The following is a 26,328-nucleotide window of genomic DNA, read 5'->3' as shown; positions in this document are numbered from 1 at the left end:
CCTGTCTCTCTCTCACTCAAGCTTGAATAAAGGCAAAAACACCTGTAAAAATTGTAACTTAAAAAAAAAAAAAACTATGCCAGTTACCACACAGCCAACTAGCGAGTAGTGTATATGTGTTGTTTTCAATATTAAATCAACTCATATATAATTTCAAACATTATTACTTGAATTGGCTGTTGAACTTACAGCTACGTAACCAACCGCTTTGCGACACTGCCTACCCGTGTAGCTACACTAGTTTAGAGTTTATGTTTTACGATTTATATCAAAAAATCATGAGCATGACATTTGAGAGGAAAAGTGGATGAAGCTCATGGTTAGCCTAGCCCTGGGACAGTGCTAAATTTAACCAGTTATCAGCCTATTTACTATCAAACATGGACAACGGACAACATCATGGACTGGTGGCTTAAGGCCGTGTCAATTAAAAGAAAATCAAATGAAACCTCCAACATAACGGATGCAACAGATAAGTGTAAAGTTTTACTATAACGTAGTCACCATGACTGAGACTTGAGACTCTTTAATTTTGATGCTACATAAATAGCACCACTTGTTATCTTGCAGTGTGCAAGGTGCACAATAATGGTGTCAATAATTAAAACTCTGTCCCAGCTGATATTTTTCCATGCAGGCTCACCATGATATTACTGAAGTGGTAAGCCCTATTGGTTTTGGGCATGTTTGGGGAGTGAGTTCTATTTTAATGGTTAAATGGTCCTTCGTCTGAAAAAGTTTCAGAAATAGTGGTATAACCAATCAAGAAAGAAAAATGGCCCAGAGCGTTTTTATGGTTTGGGGAAACCTTAGGGCCACTCTTACAATAACTGTACTTGATGTATCTTATTGTTTGCGACAGCACACAAGTAGGCTACATTTTTACTCTGTAGTGTGCTTCCAACTTTGTGGCAGCAATTTGGGGAGTTTTCAGTGTTTTAAGTAGAGGAACTGGATGGCACAGAGCACCGACCTCAATCAGCCCCATTCAACATCTCCAAGATGAATATAAGTGTGTGTGCCTGACCTCACCTCAGCAGTGCTCTTGTGGCTGAGTAAAAGCAAATCCCTGAGATAACTGTCATGTTGTGATGTGCACATAATTTTGGAGACAGTGTATATCAAACATCAGAGACATTCAGAGATGGACTGATGAAAAAAAAAAAGACAAAATTAGCATCTGGACTGGAATATCAATCATGCTGTAACAGGCAGTCACTTACACCTATATGTTTGTTACATACCATACTGTATCTGACACTTATTAATTATTAATTACTTAAAAATACACAAAATATGCTTTGATATTAAGGATGTAATCCTTAAGACTTTCATGAAACCAAAGCCTACTTAGTCGGAATTTTTTTTCTGTAGTGGCCATTAAATGTATTCAGTAATTATCTCTTTATACGGCAGTTTTTATTGTCAGTAGTGGAGTCCACCATTCCTGTGCTGGATAAAACAAGGGACTCACAGAAAAACAATGCCTTCACAAAATCCAGTGCAATTTTATCGATGTCAGCCTCACTGCTTACTGTTCACTCTCTTTGCACTTTGTGGACACGGAACATTGTTTTGCCACTGCTTCAAATTAAAAGTGTTCAACTGGCAAAACATGGGGGGGGGGGCTTTTATTGTGAAGCAGCCACATCACAGTTGATCATCAAAAATCAAAAGGCAAAACATGACAGGAATACATTTTGGCTTTTTTTTGTCAGTGGATCATTTGTAGCTTTGCAAGGCAGAAATAGTACAAGATGCAGCTATTTATTATTTATCAGCTGTTGGACAAAGAGTTGCAGGCCATTGGCTGCACACTTCAAACTTCTGACCAAGGTAACCAATTTTACTGTGCCCTGCTGTCGTGTGGAAAACTACTCATGCTCTATGCAGCATGAAATCAGATCTTGGGTGTAATTATTAGTGACATGACGAGCAAAGATAAATTAACACATTTGTTTGGCTGCACTGTAACACAGATGCACCAGTTTCTCTTCTGTGGTATTTTTTTGACAAAGTAGCTGTTTTTAAACTTTTTTTTACCATCATCACAGTACTGGTAACTAAAAGGAATAGAAATGAAGCCATTTTGCCATAGTGGGCTTTAATGGACCAGAAACATTAATTTAAACAATGTTCACAAACGCAAATATAATAAAACAAACTAATACATAACACAATGAACAACATGCATTAAAACAAGCTTATAGGTGTGTATATTTACTGATGTCATGTTTTTATTTTACAAGGTGAAAGATGCTTAAAATTCATATTAATTTGTAAGATTTATTGTTCGTAGTGATTATTAATAGTTTTGAGTATTCAAACAATTTCTGTCCATACAGTTTCTTAATTTGTCTACTCTTAGAGTTATTAATTTATATGCATTGTGTTTGTGTCAAGAAACTCGATGTATGCAAAGCAAAGTGTGTTAACTTTATCTTCATGCTGAGTATGCTCTCTAAATCAATATCTTATTCACACCAACAAACAGCAGTTTAATTGTGTATGTGATAATTATCTACCACACCATGCTCGCAAAGCATCACACCAAGCCTCTGACCTCCCAGTGAGGAACAAGCAAAAAATAATGAACATGAACAAATTAGCATGTGGATATATAGTGCAAGTTATGTCATTAAGGGTTTGGTGAGTTGTCAGATGTGTGAAAAATATTGACATCAATTGAATTCCTGGGGATGATTCTGCTGTTATTAAGGGTCAAACCACTGCTGCCATTCATGTCAGCCCCCTGGGAGTCTTTAATATCTTTATATCTGATCCCAAAAAGACTGCAAATTTTCTTCAGCATCAGGGCGACAATCTCCTCCTCCTCCGAGGGCTTGGTAAGAGAGGAGACACGACAAAATAATTTTTTGAGTAACAAGGAATACTGAAGAGAAGCTCTTGACACTGCTCAGTGCCATCAACGTATCATGTAGCGAGTGCTTGTAAGCCTTGATCTCAGTTTGTACCCATTTCTTGTCTTTGAGGCTGTGTGAAATAAAGACATATCAAACTGGGAGTGCAATTCAGTTCTTGCTGTTACACAAAATACCCCACAGAGAATAACAATGAAACAATTTTGGTTTATCTATTACAGTGACATTTCGCAGGTGTACCATGGCTTTTGTAAAAAAAATTGTGTTTTTTGTTTTTTTTTTTCATGCTGGGAATGAAGAGTGGGAGTCAAACTTTGGTTGTGGATAATGTGCTCAATGCCTTAGAAAGCATCAAAAGAAAGCTGTGCTGAAAGCCACACTGTGTAAACACAGAAGATATTAATGGTCATTACTGGGAAATAAGATTGAGGACAAAACAATACTGATGGGAACATCCAAGACTGCAGTTATTGATTATTATTCTTTTATACCTTTGACAGCTAAACTGCACCATGACTGCACCTGATTACAGAATACATGACATTACCAAACTCACTACTCTTTAAAGGGATAGTTTTGCTTTTTTGGTGTAGGGTTGTGTGAGTTATATATAGTCATATATAGTCGGTACATCACTTGCAGTAGATTCTAATCAGAGTGCTCCCAGTTAGGAAAGCCGACCAGCAGCACATGGCAAGGTGGCAGAGCAATGTGTTGCTGTGCACGGGACCACCAGAAAAACGTGTTTTAGAGACTTAGAGACTTATAAACGCCCACCGCAATAATCCAATATCCGTTTCAATGTATGCTTCATGTAGAATATTTCAAGCGGTTTATCTTCCCGTGAAAACAGCACTTTCCTTTAGCACTACATTTTCAAACTGCTGAATACTGTATTCCTACACAGTGGCGCACCTACGGAGTGCAATGTATTACGCTGCTTTCCGATTTTACTCATCTGACCTGCAGCATAATACAGTGCGGTCCATAGGTGCACTTGAAATATTCTACATGAAGCGTACATTTAATCGGATATTGGATTGTTTCGGTGGGTATTTTTAAAAGTGTCTAAAACACGTTTTTTCTGTTGGCCGCCATGCACAGCAACACATCGCTCTGCTGGTGCACCTTGATGTGTCATAGTAGAAAAAGCACAGCTGTAAATAATTAAATTCTCACTATAATAATGGTCTCCACCCACTGGCACACTTGAATAGAACAGAGCCACTGTTCATGTTTTTAGTAACACCTGTTTTTTTCTCCATGTGACAAGTCGAAATGCTTTGACTCCATAAAGCAGGAAAACTATGAGGATTCTCCAGCTTTCTCTCGTCCACCTAATGAGTGATTGACTCAGGGTGAAAAGTCAGTGTGAGGCCTTAGGTATCTGTGCCACTGTGCCGCTACTGCATTAAATGTTATAGGTCTTGAGATGCTCAGGCGGCTCCTCCTCCTGGTTTGCTGCTGATACTGCTGGTGCCATGGTTGATAACAGCAGACCTTGGATGGTCAGTAACAAGTGGCTGGGTGCTCTGAGAATCAGCACCTGGGTGTGTGTAGATCATGCTTCCTTGTTTATGGTCAATGGACCAATAGTGTATTCACACATCCCTCTTCTCCTTCTTCTTTTAGATATTTGACCAATTATGGAGTGTAAGCTATCTATAGTAATCTTTCTAAATGTATAAAAATAACCTTCAGAATTGAGGTGACATCATGCACAGAAGCCTGTATTGATGATTCCTCCTTTCTCCTTGATCAAGCATCAATAAACATCCTCAGCTTAAGACACCCTGGACGCCAGCCTTATTTCTTCACCACCGATGATAAGAATTTTTCCCTTACAACTATTAAATAATGTATACAAATATGTCATCACCACCCACCATCACGGACCCCGAGCCTTTCAGCAGGCTCGACAACTGCCAGCTAGCTGGGTGGTGTGTATTGGCTACATACTGTTCTTCATACTTTCTCTTAGAAAGAAAAATACAGTCACACTGTTGCAAGGTAAGTCTGAATTCAAATTATTTTTGTAATTTCTTTCATTAAATTATATATTTCACTCTATTATGATAAGACTGAATTTAATTTATACTATACTGAAAACTTGACAGCTTTGCAGCTCTACATAGCACCTCGAGTGGATGTCATTAATTAAAAGTACTGCTGCTGCTGCTCTTGTAACAACCTAATTCATTTGCATGTTATTATTATTATTATTATTATTATATTATATTATTATTATAATTATGCATTTGCATCATTTTTAGTCCCTTTTCTTACATATGACACCTGGGAAAGTTGCAGTACCATTGTTTTCCAGTCATTCTAACAGCAGTAGCTACATTAGCCTATGGCTTGATATGGCATGACCACTGTTTGTACATCACAGGCTGCTGCTGTCCACCTAGTGTAATCTCATCAAGCAGGTAAAGAGAGCTGGTTGTATCTTAACATAGGGGAAATGGTCTGCAACATGATATGATTAATATAGCAAGTTTAGCAAACTAGTATCATGAACGTTTGCTTGTTGTACTAGGCAGGTGATTAAACTTTTCTCCACTACCATTTATCTTCCTTGATTCTATTCTTTGCACCCAAGCAGGTATTAATAATTGTCCGTGCTTGAAAAATGTCATGTGCATGAAATAGTTGTTAGTGCACACTTTTGAAGGAGACCAGAAATACTTTATGTAGTTTTAAGGGTAGACTGTAAACTAGTAGCCCTAGCTTTTTAGAATATAATTAATGTTACTGAATAATTCAAATGATTTAATGAACCCTGTTTTTGCAGATAGGACTCTTTGGAAACCCCAAACCCCTTGGGAAAGCAGCATGATTGTCAAAAAGCACAGGAGTATAAATATATAAGTATAAATTAATGTATAAACATCAAGAAAAAAAGAAAAATGGTTCAGTAAAATGAACCACATAGTGTCTAAAAGTGTTTTTTTTTCTTCTTTTTTTCATTTTACCGATGAGCTCACTATATAGTGCTCTAAAGAGAACTCCATAGATGGTGAGTAGGGAGAAGTGAATGAGTGAAAGATTTCAGACACAATCCCTGTGTTTCTTTGTGCCTCGGATCACCAGGACTTTCTGGTTTGTTTGTCATGCTCAGCTTCTTGTTTGTCTCCTGTGCCTGAAGATTTTCAGACCAGCTGCCACAAACCATACCCAGTCCTGACCCCGCTTCCTGTGTCCCTGCCTGTCCTGCTCCACCTTTCAAAGACTCACAACTCTCTGTGTTTGGGTCTTAAATTCTACTTCTTAACAATCTTAACAACAGTGTCCTGTATGTATATACCTTAATCTGGGTGATATGTATCAAAAACAACACAAAGGAAAGATTTGACTTGTATTTTTGGGTTAAAATGAAAAAAACAATAAACATTAAAATGCTGACTCCAGATGATACATTTTACCTTGTGATATATCTGCTCCTGGTGGAATGCCACGAGGATGACTGAAATGAGGAGATTGAGCAGCACAAATGTCATGATCACAATGCAGGAACCAAAGAGTAATCCACCAAGCAGGAGGTTGTAGTCCAAGACCTGGCAAACAGTGAATCAGTCAGATCATGATTTTGAGCTAAAACTGACCACGTTATCCTGATTTGTGGACATGTATATTGGTTGGAGATTTGTCTTCATATCCTCATATTTAAGTATTTCATATGGTGAATAGGGGAAGACCTCACTCACCTCGTCATAGTTGAAGATGCCTATCTGCAAGCCGATGATGGTGAGGAGGGCATCTGATAAAGTTCTGTATGAGGACAGCTTCCAGCCATAAATCACATTGCACTGGAAAAAGAACGACCCTTAGATCAACAGGTGAATCATTTCACAATCATTTCATTTCTGTCCATCAAGTTTTCAGTTTTGATGAAATAAATAATTTTCAAAATAATGGACTGAGGTTTACACTTATGTTTCTATTTTAACAAAATATTTACTGTAAAGATTCAATTAGAAGATTAAAATTAATGAACATATCTCCCACTTCCCACTGGATCACCACCACCATGTCTGTACAATATAACTCCAACACACACAGTAAAGGGACTGGTAAATTCTGTAAACTTGTGACTTTCAGTGAAAACACTTACTGTGAGGTAAGTATTTCTTGGAACATGTATTAGAAACAAATGTCTGAAATTATTTTATATAGTTCTGGCAATAACTCAGAAAATCACAGTGACCTATGATTCTTTCCCATGTAATGAATAACTATCAGAAAGACTGTGATCTTTGTAAAAGGGGTAGATCTCAGTAAATGGAGAAGATACTCACCACAATGGAATATGCTATGAACAAGATCACAATGATCAAAAGAAAGCCGGATATGTCACTCCAGGCTCGCTGCAATGTGGCTGTGATCATGTTCATCTTGGGGTTCAGTCTGAGCAGGTGCCACAGTTTGATGGTGGCGAGCAGGACCAGGAAAGCGATCAGACACTGAAGCATCCAGTCAGCCATGGCTGTCTCGTAAAAACTAGCAAATCTACACAGTAAAGATGTGAGCTGTCAACAGCCACGCAAGAACTACTCAGATCCTTTATGAAGTAAAAGTACCAATACGGCAAAATACTCCATTGCAAGTGAAAGTTCTGCATTCAAAATTCTTATAAGATCTTGCATACACAGCATTTTGGACATACGCAGCACTTTACTGCTGTAGCTGGTTGAGGGGGAGCTAGTTTTAACAACTTTATTTACAGTTTAGCAGTTGAGCCCCATGATCATAAAATAAATCTCAATCTTTTTCTACTTTTCAACTATGTTTTTTTTGTTAAGTCCTAGATAATTTTACCTCTCTGAGACTCAAACTGTTTATTTAAATGAAACCATCAGAGAGGTTTAATGGGGAAAGGTATCTTTGGTAGAATTAATAACACACTGACATATGACACGTGACAAGGTGTCACATGCCGAAAAGACTGAGAACGTCTGGTTTAGTCTTTCAGAATTCTTTGTCATGATTTTTTTAATATCTCAATCTAAAAAGTAAAAATTAACAGTAGATGTTAAATAAAGGAAATGTAGTGAAGTAGAAATATTAAGTGGCAAAAACTAGAAATTGGAACTACAAATACCACATAATTGTGCTTAAATAAATGTAGTGGCAATCAAAATTAGAAGAAAAAGAGCACCATCAAAGCACACTACAGAATAGTGTAATGACTAACGAAGGAGAGATAAGAACAAATACGGCGTATTTAACAAGCATTAGAAAGAAAACACGTCCTAACCACATCTTAATGCCCACTGCACAGCTTCAGGTGTGTTTCATGCCCTACCACCTAAAGATAAAGCATAACCTTTTGCAAAGTAAATGTTAGTCTCACTGGTCTTTGTGGTTATGGTAGTACGTCATATCACGGTTTCCAAGCAGGGTGCTCTTGATGAAGACGGCCACAGCGCTCCAGCTCAATAAGATGATAGCCAACTCCAGGAGGTTCCACTTACTCCTGAAGTAAGCCCAATGCTGTTGCTTCATTAATTTTCCCTTCCAGGAAGAGAAAAGAATATTACCAGTGTCATATGTAACACAACAGGAGGCAGTCTGTGTGCATGACCATGGTTTTGTTCCATTAATTTTTTATAAGGTGGAAAAACAGTGATTTAAGTCAGAAATTTGTCAGAAATCATGTTTGAAAGATTTGCACAAATAAAACCAGTTATTGCTGTTTGTTGTTGAAATGATCATTTGTAATATCATTTTCAGAATTTAATCAATTTTCATTAAAACTGGGTGTTTCCATTAGAGGTTTTTTTTTTTTTTTTTAACCTCTGTTGGTCTCATGTTCAGTATTTAAATAACCCTAATTAATTTGTGGGTATCTTAATGGAGAAAATTAAAAAGTCGTAGTGGTTGCAGTTGCTTAGCACTGACTGCAATGGGGTTTAATATGCAATGTATATATGAGTGACTCCTGATGAGAAATGATCTTAATGCTGATTGATATCCAAACTTCCAGTTGAACTTAAAAAATCACCAGTATCACATTTTGTCAAGATGTCATGATGTTTTGTCACGACTAAAATACTCGGGTTTATTAATGTGTCCCTGTACCACAGTAACAGTCTTAAGGGCTGCAAGGAAGGACACACAATGGCACCGTCCTGTCTCTGAAATTACACTTAATGGTGAATATAAAAGAAAATAAACTAAAATGGCTCTGATGAGAGTGAGAAAAACATAGTCATTTTGATATGACTCAGTGCTGTACTAAAAAAAAAAAGTGCAGTATGGAAGGAAATAACACAATGCAAATGTTAATGCAATTACATCCCCACAAACAGAGCAACATCATCATCAACACACACTGTTAATGTCATCATATATTTATTTTCTTATGTTATATATGAAATTATGTAAATTATCAAAATAATTTAAGTGTCCTGTTTAATTTACTTGGCTGAAAGATGGCATGAAACATTAAGTGTGGAGATGAATACTGTAGCATCTGGCAGCTGCTTGAAGTCAGCTGTAAATTGCTTTTGAACTGACAAATAAATTGACAGTCAGTTAAGTTATGCACATTTGTACCTTCAAAAGTTATTTAACCTCAAATCAGTCTCTCTAATATTAATAAATCTTGTTAAATTGATTCCTGCCATTCACAACAATGGCATGTTCTGGGGGAAATATTGATCAGGAAACCCAAAAAGTATCCATCAGCAGCATGCTCCCTTCAAATCTGGTGTGACAGGATTCATGTGAACGGACTAATGAGCCCTGCCTGCATATCTGAGGTCAGCCTTGAATTTGTGAAGCCCTCAGCAAACATCAAAACACCTCTGGCAGTCTCATTAAAAGTCTGAATTCATCTCCGGTTGATGCATCGGTAGCAACCAAGCAATTAATAGCTCTAAGACCATATTCTATAGTAGTCATGTTAGTGTTTACCTGCAGGAACATATAATAGAGGATGAAAAGCAAGTATATGATCTCAGCAGCCATAACGAAGATGTGAAAACCACCAGTTGATTGGTACAGGCGAACACTCTGCAGCTCACTGTGGAACTGAAATGCTCCTACAAAATCAATAGGAACAGTTATGTTTAAATACATGCAGTTGATGCGATGATAATGTTATATTTCCTACAGAAAATGATTGGATAACGATAATGAAGAAAATGCTCAACCTTACCAACAGCTGTGGTCTCAAACAAGAGTGTGACGATGCAGAAGAGGTTCACATTTGCATTATAAACGGTGAATTCTACAATGAATGCCCGTGTGTATATATCCAGCCATCTGTTCCTGAACAGATACTCAATGGTGCTGTGAATAAAATACACAAGAACATTTTAACTGTCCACTGTTACACCTGCGGTCAAATGGTACAGCCTCATCCAACAAAAGAAATATTTTTTTTTTACATGAATATACCATATTTTCGATGTTAATATAAAGCCTGAATAAATGTGTGGAGAAACATAAGGAATGTAGATGCATCCATACAGTTGCACTGTATGGTACATTCAAGTAATTAGCATCCAATCATGCTCTGTGGCATGTATCAAAATGCTGAGTAGGCCCAGTCTATTCTGATTTTGTATCAAGATGGCAAGAGGAAAAGATCTAAGTGACGTTGGAGGAGGGTTCATTGTTGGGATGGGGCACGGATGGGGCAGGGGCTTCAGTCACAAAGATGCTCAGCTGGCTCGAGTGTCAATAGAAACAGTTTCTAAAGTAACATCTGGGGGAAATCTATAGGAAAGACATCAGTAAAAGGGTCAGATATTCAAGGTGCTTGGGGTCAGTGTCCTGTTGGAAGGTAAACCTTCAGCCCAGTCTGGGGTCCTGGTCCAGGTTTTCCTTAAGAATATGGCATTGAGCAAGTGATGAGCAGTACCTGGTTTCCTCCAGACATGGCATTTAGAATTGAGGCCAAACAGTTCCATCAACCAGAGAATCTTGTTTCTCACAGTCCTTTAGGTGCTTTTTTTTTCGTCGTTGTAAACTTTCACATCAGTCTGACCACTCTGCCATACAGCCCGGATCAGTGGAGAGCTGCAGTGATAGTTGACCTTCTGGAAGATTTCCCTATCTCAACACAGGCAGAGTAACCATCCAGTTCTTGGTCACCCCTCTTTCCAAGGTTCCTCTGCTTGACCGGGCGGCCAGTTCTAGGAAGAATCCTGGCCACTTCTTCCATTTAAGAATTATGGAGGCCACTGTGCTCTTGGGAACCTTCAATGAGGCAGGTTTTTTTTGTAGCTTACCCCAGATCTGTGCCTCGAAACAATCCTGTTTCTGAGCTCTGCAGGCAGTTCCTTCCACCTCAAAGCTTGGCTTATGGTCTCATATACATTGTCAGCTGTGAGTCCTTATATAGACAAGTGTATGCCTTTTAAAATCATGTCCAATAAATTAAATTTTCCACAGGTGGTCTCTAAGAGCACCTAAAAAGAGAAGTCTGAATACTTTCTGAATGCACTATATGTGCAAGTTAAGTATTTAATTTTGGCATACATTGTTTCTCATAGATAAGACTTAGACTACTGAGAATAATCATAATCAATCACAATAATGTAAATGTGCATACCTGCTTGCATTTTGTAAATCTGGGCCAAGCTCTGCTACAAAGCCACCTCCCCTGTAGAGCACCATTTTTCCCCAGACAGGGTGAGCCCTGAGCTGAGCCTGTGTCTGGTACATCCAGGGGCTGGAGGTGCTTGTAGAGACATTACCCCCCAGAGAGTGGTTCCAGCCAGCGTAATAGGAGCCCATGTCCTCCCCTTCCCATGAGTATGGCACCTGACAGTCTGGCACAAACCGCAGCGTGGAGCCTGCAGTCTGACAGGAGTTCTTCCGAACTCTCAGCTGACGAAGACGGGCATAACCCACCAGCTTGGAGTTTCCATCTGTGATAAATCCTGGAACACAGCATTTCTTTCTTTGATTTATCACAGGTCAGTGCAGAATGAAAGTAATGTTACGGTTGCAGTCTCTGTATGTCACACATTTAAACCCTTTGGCCAGTCTGATTCAGGGGTGTTTTACTCAGAGAATTCTTCTGAAATAGGGTCTGTTTGTTTTCTGTACTACATATTCACAACTACATGCCAATTGAGCTTTTTACTTAATAGTGTTGATGGTTGCCATTTTGAGGTAAAATTATTAAAATCAGAACACAGGAAGTGGGTCAGCATTAAAGTGATGTAATACTTAATACTTTATAACTAAACCCAGTACCAATGGATTGACTTATGTTTTGAAGTAAGAATTAGTTTTAATTATCACTGCTTTTATACTGTTTTACCTAAAAACTGTCGCAAATTTATTGTCAGCTGCAAACTGCATATGATGCATATTAAGGGGTTGACAAGGTTTTGAGTGTCCAGTCATTTAAAAGCCCAATTGCGGATTGTTCAGGCAATTAATCAGATACCATATTTAGTAATGATACCATAAGTAGTTGCAGGCGAAACAATCTGATGCTAAAATCAGGCTTAATCTGCACAGCATCTGCCTCGCTGCAGACATGCAAAACTGCACAGAATACACACATTATGGACAATCATTAACAAATATTGACATGCAAGTAGTGAGAGTAGACTGTTAAAGCACCCAACAGTAATATATAAGTAACACAATAATAATAATAACTGCAATTCGTAAGCAATTTCTTCCACTGATAGTCTATATAAATAAAGAAAACTGACTAGTCGGCCACATTAACAATCAATAGTTGGTAAATCGTTAATAATTTGTGAAATATGGTGGTTTTGGCTTTTTATCTACTGATGTGATCAATATTCACCACAGAATCAGAGTAAATTACAAATTTAAAGAACAAGTCCACACCAAGTTACTTGAAATATAAATAAAATACAAACAACACAAAATAATGAAATAAAATTGGTTCCACTCCTGTGTATTGCTATTCAATGATTGGCCAGACAAAGTCCTAAGTATTAAACCTCCAGGCTTCACTGGCGATCTGTCTAATAATTAAAACAATGTCATACCTGTTTTTTCTTCATCACAAGGGTTGTAACCGTCAAAGGTAAACAACCTTAAATGTTACAGTGCTGTTGTGCCGAGTTTCTAAGTCTTGGAAAAAACAGTTACTGCTGCCAGAGACACGAAAATAGTGTGGGTTGCCCTAACTGGGTATTTCAACAAAGAGAGTAAGAGTACTATGGATCAAAAAAACCCAATGTCTTGGCTGCTTTTCTACCCATAAAGATAACCTGGTATTGCATCAACTCAGTCCACCCTAAGTATAGGACTGGGACTTTAGCATTGAATTAATTGTGTCTGGGTTTAAGTAGTCTTGCTGCAGTATTTTTAAATATATACAGTTATCCAGAGAGATCACTAGAATGATCTGGCACCTGTTAATTGCTCCTTCTGACAGTAGCCTACCTGAAAGACTTTAAAAAATCCAACTGAAAGCTATTGAGTGATACTAAAAAGACACACAACAAGAAATGAGATTGTGCTGCTGTGAAGCTCCTGTGCTGTGGAGTTGATTGTTATTTAATTCCACACCACAAGAGAGAGAAGCCTGCTTTTCTGGACAGCACTCAAGGTTTCAAACAGCTTTCACACCAACAGGATCTTTAGCAAAAGATGACTTTGGTCATACAAAAGAGGAAAAAAAAAAAAAAAAAACTAGAATTACTGCCTTGTGGTTGCATGTCTCCACCGACCGGGCAAGTTGCATTTTATATCTATGTCTGTCATATATGTAATGAAGACTTTAAAGGAACTTAATGAATGGTATTATGTGTATTTTGTCATAACTACATAGGAATTCTTGAGCTACGGCCAAAAACATGTTTTATGATGTCACAGTGAGTTGACCTTTGACGACCAAAATCTAATCAGTTAATCCTTGCATCAAAGTGAACGTTGAAGAAGAAATTCCCTCCATGTCACTGAAAAATGTATACACACACACACACACATATATATATATATATATATATATATAAAATGGAACGGACCAACAAACAACCTGAAAACATAATGCCTCTGGCTGTTGCTGTTGGCTGGAGGCATAAAAATATTTCTAGGTTCTTTTGACATAATGCAGTGTGCATCCACTTACTTAACTGAAAAAACACACTTTATTAAACTTTCATGATATAAGAAAAGGGAACAAACATTTTTTTGCAAAATGTTTCCAGGTGTATAATACATCATTCTGGCTTTACAAATGACAAGGCTGAAATTGGAGAGATTCAAATGGTTTGTATTTACCTCGACTAGGCCTGATGTATAGAATGAAAACTTCTTGGTGAATAACTTTTGCCAGGACTGCATTTGAAAACATTCACACCACATCAGAGTTCATCAAAAAGCGCTGATGAAACCCAAAAGCTTTCTATGCAGCTCTGACAAAAATTTTTTGTTTCCAAGAATTAAAACAACAGGATGATGCCTGACCACTCCAGGAGGGATATGTTTTTACCTGGATAAACTCCAAAGAGGTTACTGAGTAGAGATGTGTTGGTCCAATTGAACACGTCCCCAAGACTCATGCTGTCTGTGATCGCTCCACTGAAGCTGTCCCGGATGTGCTGGTTTAGGAAGAAAGCATTGGGATCTCTCTGGCTGTACGCCACCAGCAGCAACATCCACATAAACCCCAAGTAGGCTGAAACACACAACACACCACCTTATAGTTATGAAAATTCAGCATGCGATAACAGTGCTGGGGATCAGAGCAAGCTACGTAAACCTGATAACTTATGAACTCCAGAAGTGCTTTTACTTTACTTGCTGTGACAGCTGTGTTGATGCTACGATCATCTGGAATTGATCAAAACACCCACGCACAAAGTCCACAGGCAGCAGGGATCAGGAGTAATATCCACAGGCTTTTAAGCTAAAAGGTTAACATGCACTGAGACTGCTGTCTGACTCATACATGAACAAATTTGGTGAACCCTGAAGCTCCCAAAACAGTCTCTTCAGCATACACGCTGCATGTATGGGTAGTATCAAGGGAAAGGAGTATGTATGAGAGCTGGTATCAGCACAAGCCAAATTGGGTCAATAGTAAATATAGATTCATACATAGTACTGAACGGTCTCAGTAGCCAGTGTACACAGCTCTGGTAAACCCTGAGGGGAAAGCTTGCACTGCTTAAAGCTAAATGCAATTTGTAACAAACCCACAAAAATACCAGTGGAAAAGATTAGTTTGTTCATTTTGGCCCAGCACTAGCTCTACAGAGGAAAACAACAGAGCCAGCAGCAGCACTATGTGCTTCAGGTGAGGATCAGGTGTGAATGTGTTGATTGACATCTTGTGTATGCATCTACCTCAGCATTTCTATGAGTGCACCATGGCAGATTCACGGGGAAAATAGAGAAAAGGCCAAACACTGCTGCCACGCCATGGCAACAAGGAGCCACATGCCAGACGGCCTCTGTGTGTAATATGCTGTGATGTACAGGAAGTTGTCCTGACAGATTACTGGCAGATGCTCTCTGTTCTCAGGGTGTCCTCCAGCAGCTGGATGGACCTGTGGCTGAAAGGCAGGCCAGGGAGGGGAGAGCCGCAGCAGACAGAGAGAGCTGCTTGTGGACACAGACGTATGGTCACATTGTGGACATTAAATAGAAGATTTGCAATATACTGTATTATATAAAATATAAATATATTTTTTAATCACTTTCAGTCTCTGTGTCCTTGGGTACCGACTGCGCCCTTCCTGTTAAAAGAATTCACCCCTCTGCCCTGACATGTTCAGGCACAATATTTATTGCTGGTTTCGACAGCACTAAGAGCCCGATACATAATCACTACAAAACAGAGGTAAATGAGGGTGTATAGCACAAGTAGGCTGTGTAGACAGCTGTATCGATTAAAATAGAAGGGCATCTGTTCTGTTGGTCACATGTGGGACGGACCACTGTGTAGACGACAGTGTAGACACACACACACATACAGAGAGAGAGAGAGAGAGAGAGAGAGAGAGAGAGAGAGAGAGAGAGAGAGAGAGAGAGAGAGAGAGAGAGAGAGAGAGAGAGAGAGAGAGAGAGAGAGAGAGAGAGAGAGAGAGAGAGAGAGAGAGAGAGAGAGAGAGAGAGAGAGAGAGAGAGAGAGAGAGAGAGAGAGAGAGAGAGAGAGAGAGAGAGAGAGAGAGAGAGAGAGAGAGAGAGAGAGAGAGAGAGTCTAATGAGGGAGCAGGGATAAAGATCTGGTTAACCTGACACAACGTAGTATGTTTTAGGTCATGAGTTTGCATAGTAACAGTGTCTTGCAGTAAACCAGGAACAGAATGATTTCATTAAACTCTATCATTGGAAAACATTTGAATCACAATTGATCTTGTCATCTTGCAAATCCTGTGTGCAATATATGTGTGAAAAATATATTTCTGCTCACTCAAAATCTCTTTGAGGAGGGCAAAGGCTTTCTGCTCCATAATCTTGTTCCTCTTCATCCTCTCAATGTCTGCAGGAGGAGGCGGCTCATAGAGATTCCTATCCTGTCTGAGTGTTTGCTGGTCTTTAAAATCACCTGTGAGTGAAAATACATTTGTTATAAAACCTGAACATTTTTGATCATCAATAAGTCAAAATCTGAGAACAAGAAATTGTTTTGTTTTTGTTTTTTTACCTTGATTTGAGTCATTTCTTGCAAATGCTACATTTTGAAAATCTTCCTCATCAACTTTCTTTATTACAAGTGCAAAGAAGGCTGCAAGGCATAGCACCTGAGATAAGAGGCATGAACATAAGTGAATACAGTTTCACTCCAAAATATTGAATATTTGGCACATGCTCATAGAGAATAAGTATTGATCATTACTGCAATTATTACTGTTGTAAGAAAACTATGAAATTGAGAAATTCATAATACATAAAAGTAATTCTTTTGGAAATCCTGAGCTACTACTGATGTACGAGGTTCTTAATGAGGAGGAAAAAGACAAGTTCTTCTCACCTTCAATGGCTGAATGACGAGGGTACTCTGAAAAAAGGAGACAATCATGGATACCAACCAGTTTATGGAACGTTCCTTCCCAAATTTTAAACCGTAAAGCATCGTGAAATATCCCGAAACAACACTGGTAGCGATCACTAGCAGCCAGCCGACAAAAATAAACCACCAGGGGAGACCTCCATGACAGCATATCCTTTTCTTCTGATCACCGTCACCATCAGCGCTGTCTGCAGGACTCAATCTGCTAAGGAGTCAAAGAAAAAAAAAACAATGTACTTAAGTACAGCTCTGGAGTACAATTACATCCATTTCACATGAATATGATTTTAAATGGTTTTTAAATGGAAATCCAAAACATCAAACTCACATTACCAGATTTGAGATTCTATGTGTGATATGAACTGTATACAAAGAGTGATATATACAATAATATAAAAGATGTTAAAAAGGTGAAACTAGTGATTTTGCTAGTTCTAGTCTATTACCCACATACTGTGGGTAATAGATCATTCAACATTTTGGGATATTTAGCTTATTTGCTGTTTTGCTGAGAGTTGCATGAGAAGTTCAAAAGCACTCTCATGTCTGTATAGTTAACTTTGGACAGAGCCATTTCCCCTGTTTACAACAGGCTCTAGCTCCACATCTACCACACAGACATGAGAGTAGTATTGACCTGTTTATCTAACTCTCAGCAAGAAGGCAAATAAGGTTATTTCCCAGCTGTTAAAAGTTGTTTTAGCCACTTTAAAAAATGGCCACAGAAAAAAGCCAAATGACTTTAAGTGTACACTTTATTTTAAATAAATAAATACAAACAGTTTGTGGATAACAGACTAACACGTGCAAATCTAGCAGTGTGGCTTTTTTAATGAGGGACTACTGTACTTCTTCTGGGTGTGCTCATCGAGGTTGATGCAGCTGGATGTGAAGAGCTGATCTTCGAGGACGCTCTTCATGCCCTGGACCTGCTGCAGAGCCTGGCTGTAGCTGTGTGGGGAGGGGCAGCCGGAGGGTCCCAGCAGGCTCAGCTCTTTGTCGATGTGACACAGCTGCATGTACAGATACTGGGTTTTGTTGCTCTTCCTATGAATGCCCTCCACGTTTGTCCCAGGATGCACACTGGCACTGCCCTCTGGAGCTGTAAATACAACAGTTTGTGTTTACTTCAATACTGAAGGTGGCTCTTAAACAATTAGGCTCATGTTACAGGTATAAGGCACTGATGCTTTAATGACTCCATGGTAGGGTTCCTGGTATTAAAATGAATGTGGATCCTTCAGTGAACTTCCTACTCTGTTCAGGCTACCTCCAGCTGTATCTTTTTCTCTCTAAGCGTTGTTGTTTGTAGAGGAAAACCCTCGACAAAATCTGGTGGTTTGATTCTATATCAGGGATTCCCAGGCAGAGAATAGTTTGTTCTGTGTACCAATTTAGATTTCCCCCTGGGCGCCATTATGTCTGACTCTCTATCTGAACTGAAAACCACTCACTCTAAAATGAAAAACATTTCACACATGCTCCGTGACTTATCATCAAATTAGAACAATAATACACTCATCCTGGGTTCTGGAGATACAGTGTACTCTTGTTAAAGGATATCTATCATGACACAAGCTTCAAGACCTGACAGAATTCCCTTGAATGTTTTCCCACCTGTCCATCTCCTTGTTACTCTTCTGATTAAGTCTAAATCTTGTGGGTGTGTTTCTCCTTTGTATTCCAGTTTAGTCTCTGTACATTACAGCGCACCACCCATTACTTTAAAATAGGAAACTGATCTCCCCTCTGTCTCTGATAAGTTTATAAACAATAAACAATTTTTACACAGAGTACACTGTACATCATGCCGGCTCGTAGATTCAGAATGAACTGATTCTGATAAATGTTAACAGTGGGCAGATACAGTTTATGCATATTATTTGGTATCGTGATGATGGGTACTCTTTGGATGTTTATGTGCAACACTGTAAGCAACCTGCTTAACAAACCAGACACGGGTGACGACGTAATCTCCTTGGCGGAGGTAATAACAAAATAAAAGGCATGAAACTAGGGGAAGTGAAGATCTGCCTTGTTTGTGTTTCTGTCACCCATCTTTTTGATAAGCTGACACATACTGGTGCTTCTTGTATTCATTCTAAGCTTAATGGATCTGTAAAATTTGTGCAATTGTTCATTTTAACAATGATAAAAATGATTACAGTTTAAAATTCAACAATTCCATGCTCCTATGAGGCTTTGGCAGTGGCTAAGACCCATGAGAAGTGTTATTTTTGAATGATGACAAAATAAAACTTCAACACTTCTTAGTTGAAATTTCTTATTCTGAAATTTTAACGATATAAAACCAGAATTACCTCCTCGCGGTTGTATGCTTCCATCAACCAGTAATAATAATTTCCCCTTTCAGACAATTGTGTCATAATTAATGTATGAATTTGTGAATTATGGCCACAAATGTGTTTTATCAGGTCACAGTGACTTTGAACACCAGATAATCAGTTCATCCTGGAGTCTAAGCGGACATTTATACCTTCGGACTTGGCTGTTGCTGGGGTGGAGGCATAAAAGTAGTTTGGTATGCAGCAGGTAAAATACTTTTGAATAGTGTTGTACTAGCTTAGAGAGTGGGCAGAAACCCTGAAATGTGTAGCCGAGGAGATGTATCCACAGCACAACAAACCTGGTAGCTGCGGCTGAACGAGGTTAGAAAATCTCTGTGTTTTTGACTGGGCACTGTCACTGCTTTTGTTACTCTGTCTGATGAAATCCTCCACCACAGAAAGAACAGCATTGATATCAACTTGTTGTCCTGGCCCAAACTCGGACGCTGTGCACGGGATGTTGCTTTTTACGGTCTTAGATAATGAATGGGCAATTCTTGTGATATCCTGAGAGAGAAAAAAGTTAAGTAAAGTGACACATATACATAATATGTATGTAAGTAGTGTCATGGGCCATAAAAAAAGTTTATTTGTATTACTTGTATGATACTGGTTTAGCAGCATCTCATGCATAAAAACATGAAGCACCTACCTTGATGATAACGTCTAAAGTGACATTGACATTTGTGTTGGTGGTGTCAGTCTGTGAGGAAGGAGTCTGGGAAGTTCTCTCCTGCTCAAGGGCATCTGTTTTTTCTGTTTTGCGTTTGCAACAAGATGTCTCCCAAGGACGGGTGTTTCTGAAGATACTAACAATGAGGACGTTCACTGGAAACATGATGAGCGAACTCTGAACTCCAATCATGAACTGTTGCCAGGTAAACTCAAAGTGACCTGGGACCAGAGAGAAGAAATTGTAATGGATGTGCACATCAGTTTTGGTGTCCATAAATTATGAAGTATTTATATAACTGGTAATCATGCAAATGGTTTGTTTTTATAAAACGTTGTACAGCAAAGAACTGTTAACTTTGTAAGGCCATACAGAAGATCCTCATAAAATTGAACATACAAAGAGCCAACCCAGGATTAATAACACACAGGTCTTTTTTCTTTGAGTAAATTGAGCTGTAATGAAAATGTGCTGTACCCAGATCCATGGTCTGCTCAGATGGGTCTGTTGGGATACCATAAAACATGATGCTGGTCAGCATGGTGCAGAGCAGCAGAGAGAAACAGCAGGACACTCTCTGCACACAAGTGAAGGTGCTGCTCGGTGGTCGGCTGACCACAGAGTACCAGAGGTGTCCATCACTGAAATCCTTTGTTGTCTTCATGAAGAACAAATTACTGTAAAATAAAAGTAACAAGGGGTAAAACTGTGAAATAAAAACATTTTAATCCTACACGAACAGCCAATTAGAGATGGATTAGCATCACACTTTAACCTCGTCAAGCTAATTTTATTGCAGCCAAACCTCAGTGTAGATCTATAACTATTTGACACCTGAGTGCCTTAAGAGTCATAAATCCTCAGTAAATCACCACCTCAGTGTGTAGGCTGACTCAACTGGGCTAAGTGACAGCCTGTATTCCATTTAATGTCTTAAATGCATTTATTTATTTTTTTACTGCGCATCATAAATCAGCATGAAGCCAAATATAATATATAAAAAACACAGCATTGCCTGTAGCCTGCTTAGCTCAGAGTGTAACTGTTCATTGATTTAATCAGGTATACTCAGTGCTATTAATTTTGCACCCTCCTGTTACATATTTCAGTTTCAATTTTAGAATGCCTTTTGAAAATCTGGCTCAGGTTAACCAAGCCAACAGATTCTGTCCTTGGCAATATTTATGATAAATACTTAAATTAATATGTTGCTGGAAAGTCTGGGTTAAGGTTGCTTATTTGAAGTATCCTTGTAAGTAATATTAAAGTTGTTTCCATTTAGATTTGCATTTTGGTTGGTAGATTTCTCAAACATTGCCAGCCTCACATGAATAGAAGTTGGGACTCAATTGAAAGCTCTGGTTTGTTGTTCCGCTGGCTTTCACATACGACTGTCATTGTTCAAAAATCAAGCTTGCAGTAAATTTACCATTATTAGAAGTAAACTCCAAACCAGCTATTGTATTCCATTTGCATTTAATCAATGCATGTGTTATTCAAATGAAAAATCTCTGTTTGGGTTTCACTTTCAGCCTTCAGACGTGGTTGTGCGTGTAGTTTTGCCGCCCATGTGCCTCAGTGTTTTTACCTTACCTGAACCTCTTCAAATCCATCTCTGTAGAGACAGGAAAAACTTTATCAAGGGAACAATCACCGATGTCTATGGCCAGCCAGGAGTTGCATAGAAAATGCCATTTCTGGTTCGTCTGTAAATCCTGCACCATGACGTTACCTACATACCTGAGAAAAAGCAGTCAGTGTGAGTCAGCAACATGTAAGTACAGTAAATGTTCACAGTGTTCTAGTTCACTACAACTACATCAGAAGAAACGTCACAATACAATGAATACATTTCAAGGATGCATTTCTTTTCTTTTTGAGTAGCTCAGACATTTCAGTATTTGCCTACCAGGCAGGATGGCTCCCTGAGTTGTTGTGCCACAGCCTGATGCCCTGAAGGTCTCCCAGACAGTAGGGTGTCGTTAGCAGGAACATATCCACCTCACCTCTCTCAAACACACATTTCTTTGGATCTGTCAGGTGGTGCGGCTCACTGTTTCCATCTGGACCCAACAGAGTAATTGTCACCTAAAACAGTTAAGCAGTCTGCATGTTGAGAGTGAAAATCCAACACAGAAATAAATGCACTTACTTTGCTTCCACATACAGTATAACGGGGCGTATAGGCTGAGGACTGGTTTGAACAGTTAATACTGACAATCAGCAAGACAAATGAACTGAGCAAATACGGTAACACTCACCCATTCAGCTATATTACAAGAGCTTTTACTCTTTTACAAGAGTAAAAGAAAACAGGTGGAAAAGTTGGTGTCCCAACAAAAGCAAAGAGCAACAAAGTGCAATGGAAACAGACTTAAAGGATAAATCATAACACATACATGAAGTATGTGACTTAAACAATGCTTCATGCAACGAAGAAGAGACCGTAACCAAACAAACCTAAAATTTGCCAAATTTCCATCATGTTTCTTACATAGTTTTTCACCATTTTAAGTTTCACTGGAGCTCTTTCAATTATGTCATCCTTTTGCACCCTTCTTCTACAAAGGTTTAAATGGCACCTGCCTAGAGAATTAGAACCACCAGCTGTTTGTCTTGACAAACCAAATCCCACTATTAGCATAGCATAGTAGATGGAAAGATGCATTAACTTGCTTTTTCTTTTGCAGAACTTCTTTCTGGTGGTGGAAACATTCAGTAAAACATTGAATGGAAACCTAGCTACTATCACTATAACTCTGTTCATTCATTCATGCCAACATGGTTTACTGCTGCAGCTTGCTCTGCCATGCTAGCCTCCTCCTCATGTAGTATGTTTGGAATTGGGTGTTTAACTAAGATTCATGTTAGTGTATGCTTATTAAGGATTAGCTGTCTCAGCAAAATGTGACTGCATTTGCTACAAATGTTGAACTGAAAACAGATTTACCTGAGAGGAAGTGGAGGCTCCTCTCCGATGCCCAGTGCTAACACTTAACAAGTAGCGGTACTCGTCCATGAGGTCATTGTCATCCAGCACCGTCACCTTCACCTGCAAATTAACCAACATACAGAAAATATTACATAAAAATGGACTGAACGCAAATTTGGTCACAACAAAACAAAGAAAGAAATCTGTTAGATGTTAAATCTTAAAAGGGCTATTAAGTTTTTCCTGCCACCAAACATGGTTTATTGTTTACGTAGCTGTTGCTCGAGCAGAGCTTCGATCAACATCGTCGTTATGATACAAGAGGATGTAACACACCTAAGCAGTGCTAGGTTTTCAGGGCAGATTGGAGGCTACCGGGAGTCGCTATTGGAAGGTTTTGAGACGGGCCGGGGCTAGATGTTGGCGTGCTAACTTCAGTAGAAGAAAAGTAGTGACAGAGACAAGAGTTAACATTGGTGTTGCTATCTGCCATTGGAGACAGTTCATGGAAACTAAAGGAATGAAGTTTGATGCTGAACTCACCTTTCTTCTAGACTGGTTAGTAAACAGCTGTTAATGCTAACGTTAGCTATGTAGCAATAGCAAGAGTACTAGGAAATATTATCTTTCAAGATGTGTAATATAATTGAGAAACAGAATACATTTTGAGTAATGTCACCTCATTATTATAGTCTGGTGATGAAGATACACTGTACCTTGGCAGTATCTTGGATGTCTTTTCGTCGTGCCCACACAAGCACCAAGAGATAAGCCACAAAGAGCGCACCCACGAAGCAGACAACCACAGGATTCTCAGCAAAGGTCCCAAACAGCTCAGCTGAGCGTGATGGGTCAACAAGGTTGGGAGTGACAAAGAAAGAGCTCCCAAAGAAGGTGAGGTGGTTGCAGAGGCACTGGGTGACTAAATGTGTGGTCTGAACACCAACCTTGAAAGACAGCAGCCTTTACTATTATTAAAGTTTAGACAACATGGTAAACATGACAGGCAGACTGAACTGCTGTACTTACCCTGCATCCTGCATCGCTCCAATCCAGTAATGATTCATTCCAAAATTTACATGCGGCAGTGATGGAGGTGACTGATAAACTGGCATTGATGGATTTTATACCCGGGCCTACTATGGGCTTCACTACAAGATAGTGCACTCCTGTGTTTCCTTTCAAACTCTTATGGTCTAGTAGCCAAGTGTATCTCTCCTCTGTATCAGAAAAACACAAAAGTACTCAAGTCATGCATCAGGGCATAAGAGCTAAAATAACTGTCTCCACCACTGAGCAAAAAGATGTATTACCTTGGGTAGTCCCCTGGTGAGGCATCTCTGTCATTGCTACATAATTTGTTTCAGTGGGGTAGCCCATATAGCCAAGGAACAGTTTGAGGGGTAATGGATCCTTTGAAGGCACCATCTTCAAAAAGGTATATCAATATAGCTGCAGCAAAATTCATTTTTAATGAAAGTAATCATTATATGTCTAAGAAGTGGAGATAAAACATGTTACTGAACCTTTAACACCAGTGTAGAGTCAGCTGAAGGAACATCTATGACCGTTGTGCTGAAGTTGCCCAGGTCCAAAACTGAGGTTTTCACCTGCTCTTCAACAGGCCTTGGCAACAGGATCTATGTGCCAGGCAAAATGCCAGAAAACAGATATTCATTCAGATGCTTTGCTTAAAAATGCAAAAACAATTATTCCCAGTTTTAACAATTTACAATAGAATCAAAGATTTTACCGGGCAGGTAGTATATCAGAGTGTGCTTTCTAGTATCCTCATTTACAGTCTTAGCTTGACATAATTTTGGCTCACAAGCTGAATTACATCAGCGTAACTTTTTTTAATTAGCCCTGCAATTTGTAGCTGTGCGTCAGGCTCAAATGTGTATGGGTTTGGTAAATGACCTTCATTTAATTTAAGCTTAGTGTCTTAAAAATTAGTTTTCTCTAAAGCGGATGTGTGGTTATGGTACCAACTGCAGTTACAGATAAGAAAAAAAAATTCTCAATTTTAATGAGTGTGAATAACAGCAACAGGTTAAGTAATAATAAACAACATATCCAGAATGAACAAACTGTGGACTGCCTGGCCTCTCTCATTTACACGTGACTGTGTTTACCACAGTCAGCCATAGAAAATCATGACATTTCATTTGCCAGACTCTTTAAGAGTATAATGAGCACAGTTGTCAAGTGGAGATAAAAATATAAAAGATCCTACAATTATTCAAGGAGCTGTGTGTTTCCAGCTCAGTGCATGAGTCTCCATCGCTGTTAATTTATGATTTGCATAAATTAAAAAAAAAAAAAACTATATAGGCCTTTTAAACATAACCACTTGCACAAGAGCAGTTCTAGGTGTGCTCCTCTTATGTTGAATCAGTCACAGAAGATTGAACACATTTAGTACCAGCTGCCTGCTGCATTAAAATAAAATGGAGTAAATGGAGCCTTAAGCAAATTTATTTTACTTGCTAAAACAACAGCTGTAACAGGTTATATGCTTAATTTAATATACTGTAAATCATCTCTGTCAGGCAGAACACTTTTTTTTTTTCTTTCCATAAATCAGTGCTGACAAAATCTTGCGTTGCTTGATTATTTTAAAAACCTTTTTTTAATTTCCTGAAAAATATCGGTTTTGGACATGAAGAAATGTACATCCGCCATACAAGATCAGGCCTAGTTTTTATTTCACAGTGTGCTCCTTCTAGTACAGGCTCCCTCAGCACTTTGTCTTGTTGAAACTGAAGTCTGTTTTTCTTTAAAGAAGGCAGAGATTTGTCCCCTCGGAGAACATGCTCTCAGCAGGAGAGCACAGCAGCCTATAGAAAAGTGTTCAGATGCTACACTGACCTCAATTTTCTCACTCAAATTCTCCACATTGATTCTGGAGCCATCTTTTGTTGTAAGGGATAAAGCACCAATTAACCCACTGATGTTTCCTCTCTCATTCCACGAAAATGGATTTTTATCTAAACTCAGCATCTGTAAATGTATTCAAAGAAAAAATAAATTTTAACCACATGATCAAGGCAGACACTTGTAACTGAAAATAACTTGGATTTGACACATTAACACAAATTTACTCGTATATCCACTGGTTCTTCTGAAGGAAATATGTTGGAGGGTAGTTCTGGGAGAGAAAATGAGGGGCAGGAACAATTGGGAATATTTAAAGAATCCGTGTGCAAACTTCCTGGATTCACTCTGCAAGAAAAAAGAAAAAGACTCATATTAAACTTAAACTTGTTTTGAATTTTAGTTCCCTAGCTGTCTTTACCACGCCTACTGCTGCATTCGAATCATTTTATGGAATCTTGCCAAAAAATTATTTGACGCAAATGGTGTACAGGCCAAAAGTATTGCTCTACAGTTTGAATGTGTGTTGAGTTTCAGTGCTGTTTCTGTTAATCTTTCAGATGGTAATGAATGATGTGAAAGGACTTATTTGTAAGTTTTGCTATTGCTACATAGCCAACGTTGGCATTAAGAGCTGTATACTTACC

The 26,328-nt window shown here is 38.8% G+C and overlaps 1 protein-coding gene across 1 annotated transcript in view; it reads right to left on the bottom strand.

Annotated features, from left to right (window-relative positions):
* Positions 1–2,638: 2,638 nt before the first annotated feature.
* Positions 2,639–26,328, bottom strand: part of LOC111218828 (polycystic kidney disease protein 1-like 2) — a 43,691-nt gene continuing 20,001 nt past the window's right edge. The window contains exons 12-37 of the mRNA XM_022741304.1: positions 25,909–26,029; positions 25,676–25,807; positions 24,331–24,444; positions 24,118–24,232; positions 23,834–24,024; positions 23,521–23,751; positions 22,823–22,924; positions 21,782–21,960; positions 21,466–21,612; positions 20,350–20,549; positions 19,852–20,093; positions 19,518–19,706; positions 18,919–18,957; positions 17,701–17,915; positions 16,813–17,053; positions 16,486–16,582; positions 16,252–16,386; positions 14,326–14,511; positions 11,449–11,779; positions 10,048–10,181; positions 9,804–9,931; positions 8,239–8,399; positions 7,184–7,394; positions 6,593–6,694; positions 6,311–6,442; positions 2,639–2,842 (exon numbers count right to left, since the gene is read on the bottom strand). Of these exons, the coding sequence (XP_022597025.1) occupies positions 2,639–2,842; positions 6,311–6,442; positions 6,593–6,694; positions 7,184–7,394; positions 8,239–8,399; positions 9,804–9,931; positions 10,048–10,181; positions 11,449–11,779; positions 14,326–14,511; positions 16,252–16,386; positions 16,486–16,582; positions 16,813–17,053; positions 17,701–17,915; positions 18,919–18,957; positions 19,518–19,706; positions 19,852–20,093; positions 20,350–20,549; positions 21,466–21,612; positions 21,782–21,960; positions 22,823–22,924; positions 23,521–23,751; positions 23,834–24,024; positions 24,118–24,232; positions 24,331–24,444; positions 25,676–25,807; positions 25,909–26,029 (4,279 nt within the window). The remainder of the gene's footprint in view (positions 2,843–6,310; positions 6,443–6,592; positions 6,695–7,183; positions 7,395–8,238; positions 8,400–9,803; positions 9,932–10,047; positions 10,182–11,448; positions 11,780–14,325; positions 14,512–16,251; positions 16,387–16,485; positions 16,583–16,812; positions 17,054–17,700; positions 17,916–18,918; positions 18,958–19,517; positions 19,707–19,851; positions 20,094–20,349; positions 20,550–21,465; positions 21,613–21,781; positions 21,961–22,822; positions 22,925–23,520; positions 23,752–23,833; positions 24,025–24,117; positions 24,233–24,330; positions 24,445–25,675; positions 25,808–25,908; positions 26,030–26,328) is intronic.

Source organism: Seriola dumerili, unplaced genomic scaffold (genome assembly GCF_002260705.1).
Source record: "Seriola dumerili isolate Sdu_G_001 unplaced genomic scaffold, Sdu_1.0 BDQW01000052.1, whole genome shotgun sequence".
Classification (NCBI taxonomy): domain Eukaryota; kingdom Metazoa; phylum Chordata; class Actinopteri; order Carangiformes; family Carangidae; genus Seriola; species Seriola dumerili.
This window is presented reverse-complemented; position numbering and strand designations above follow the sequence as displayed.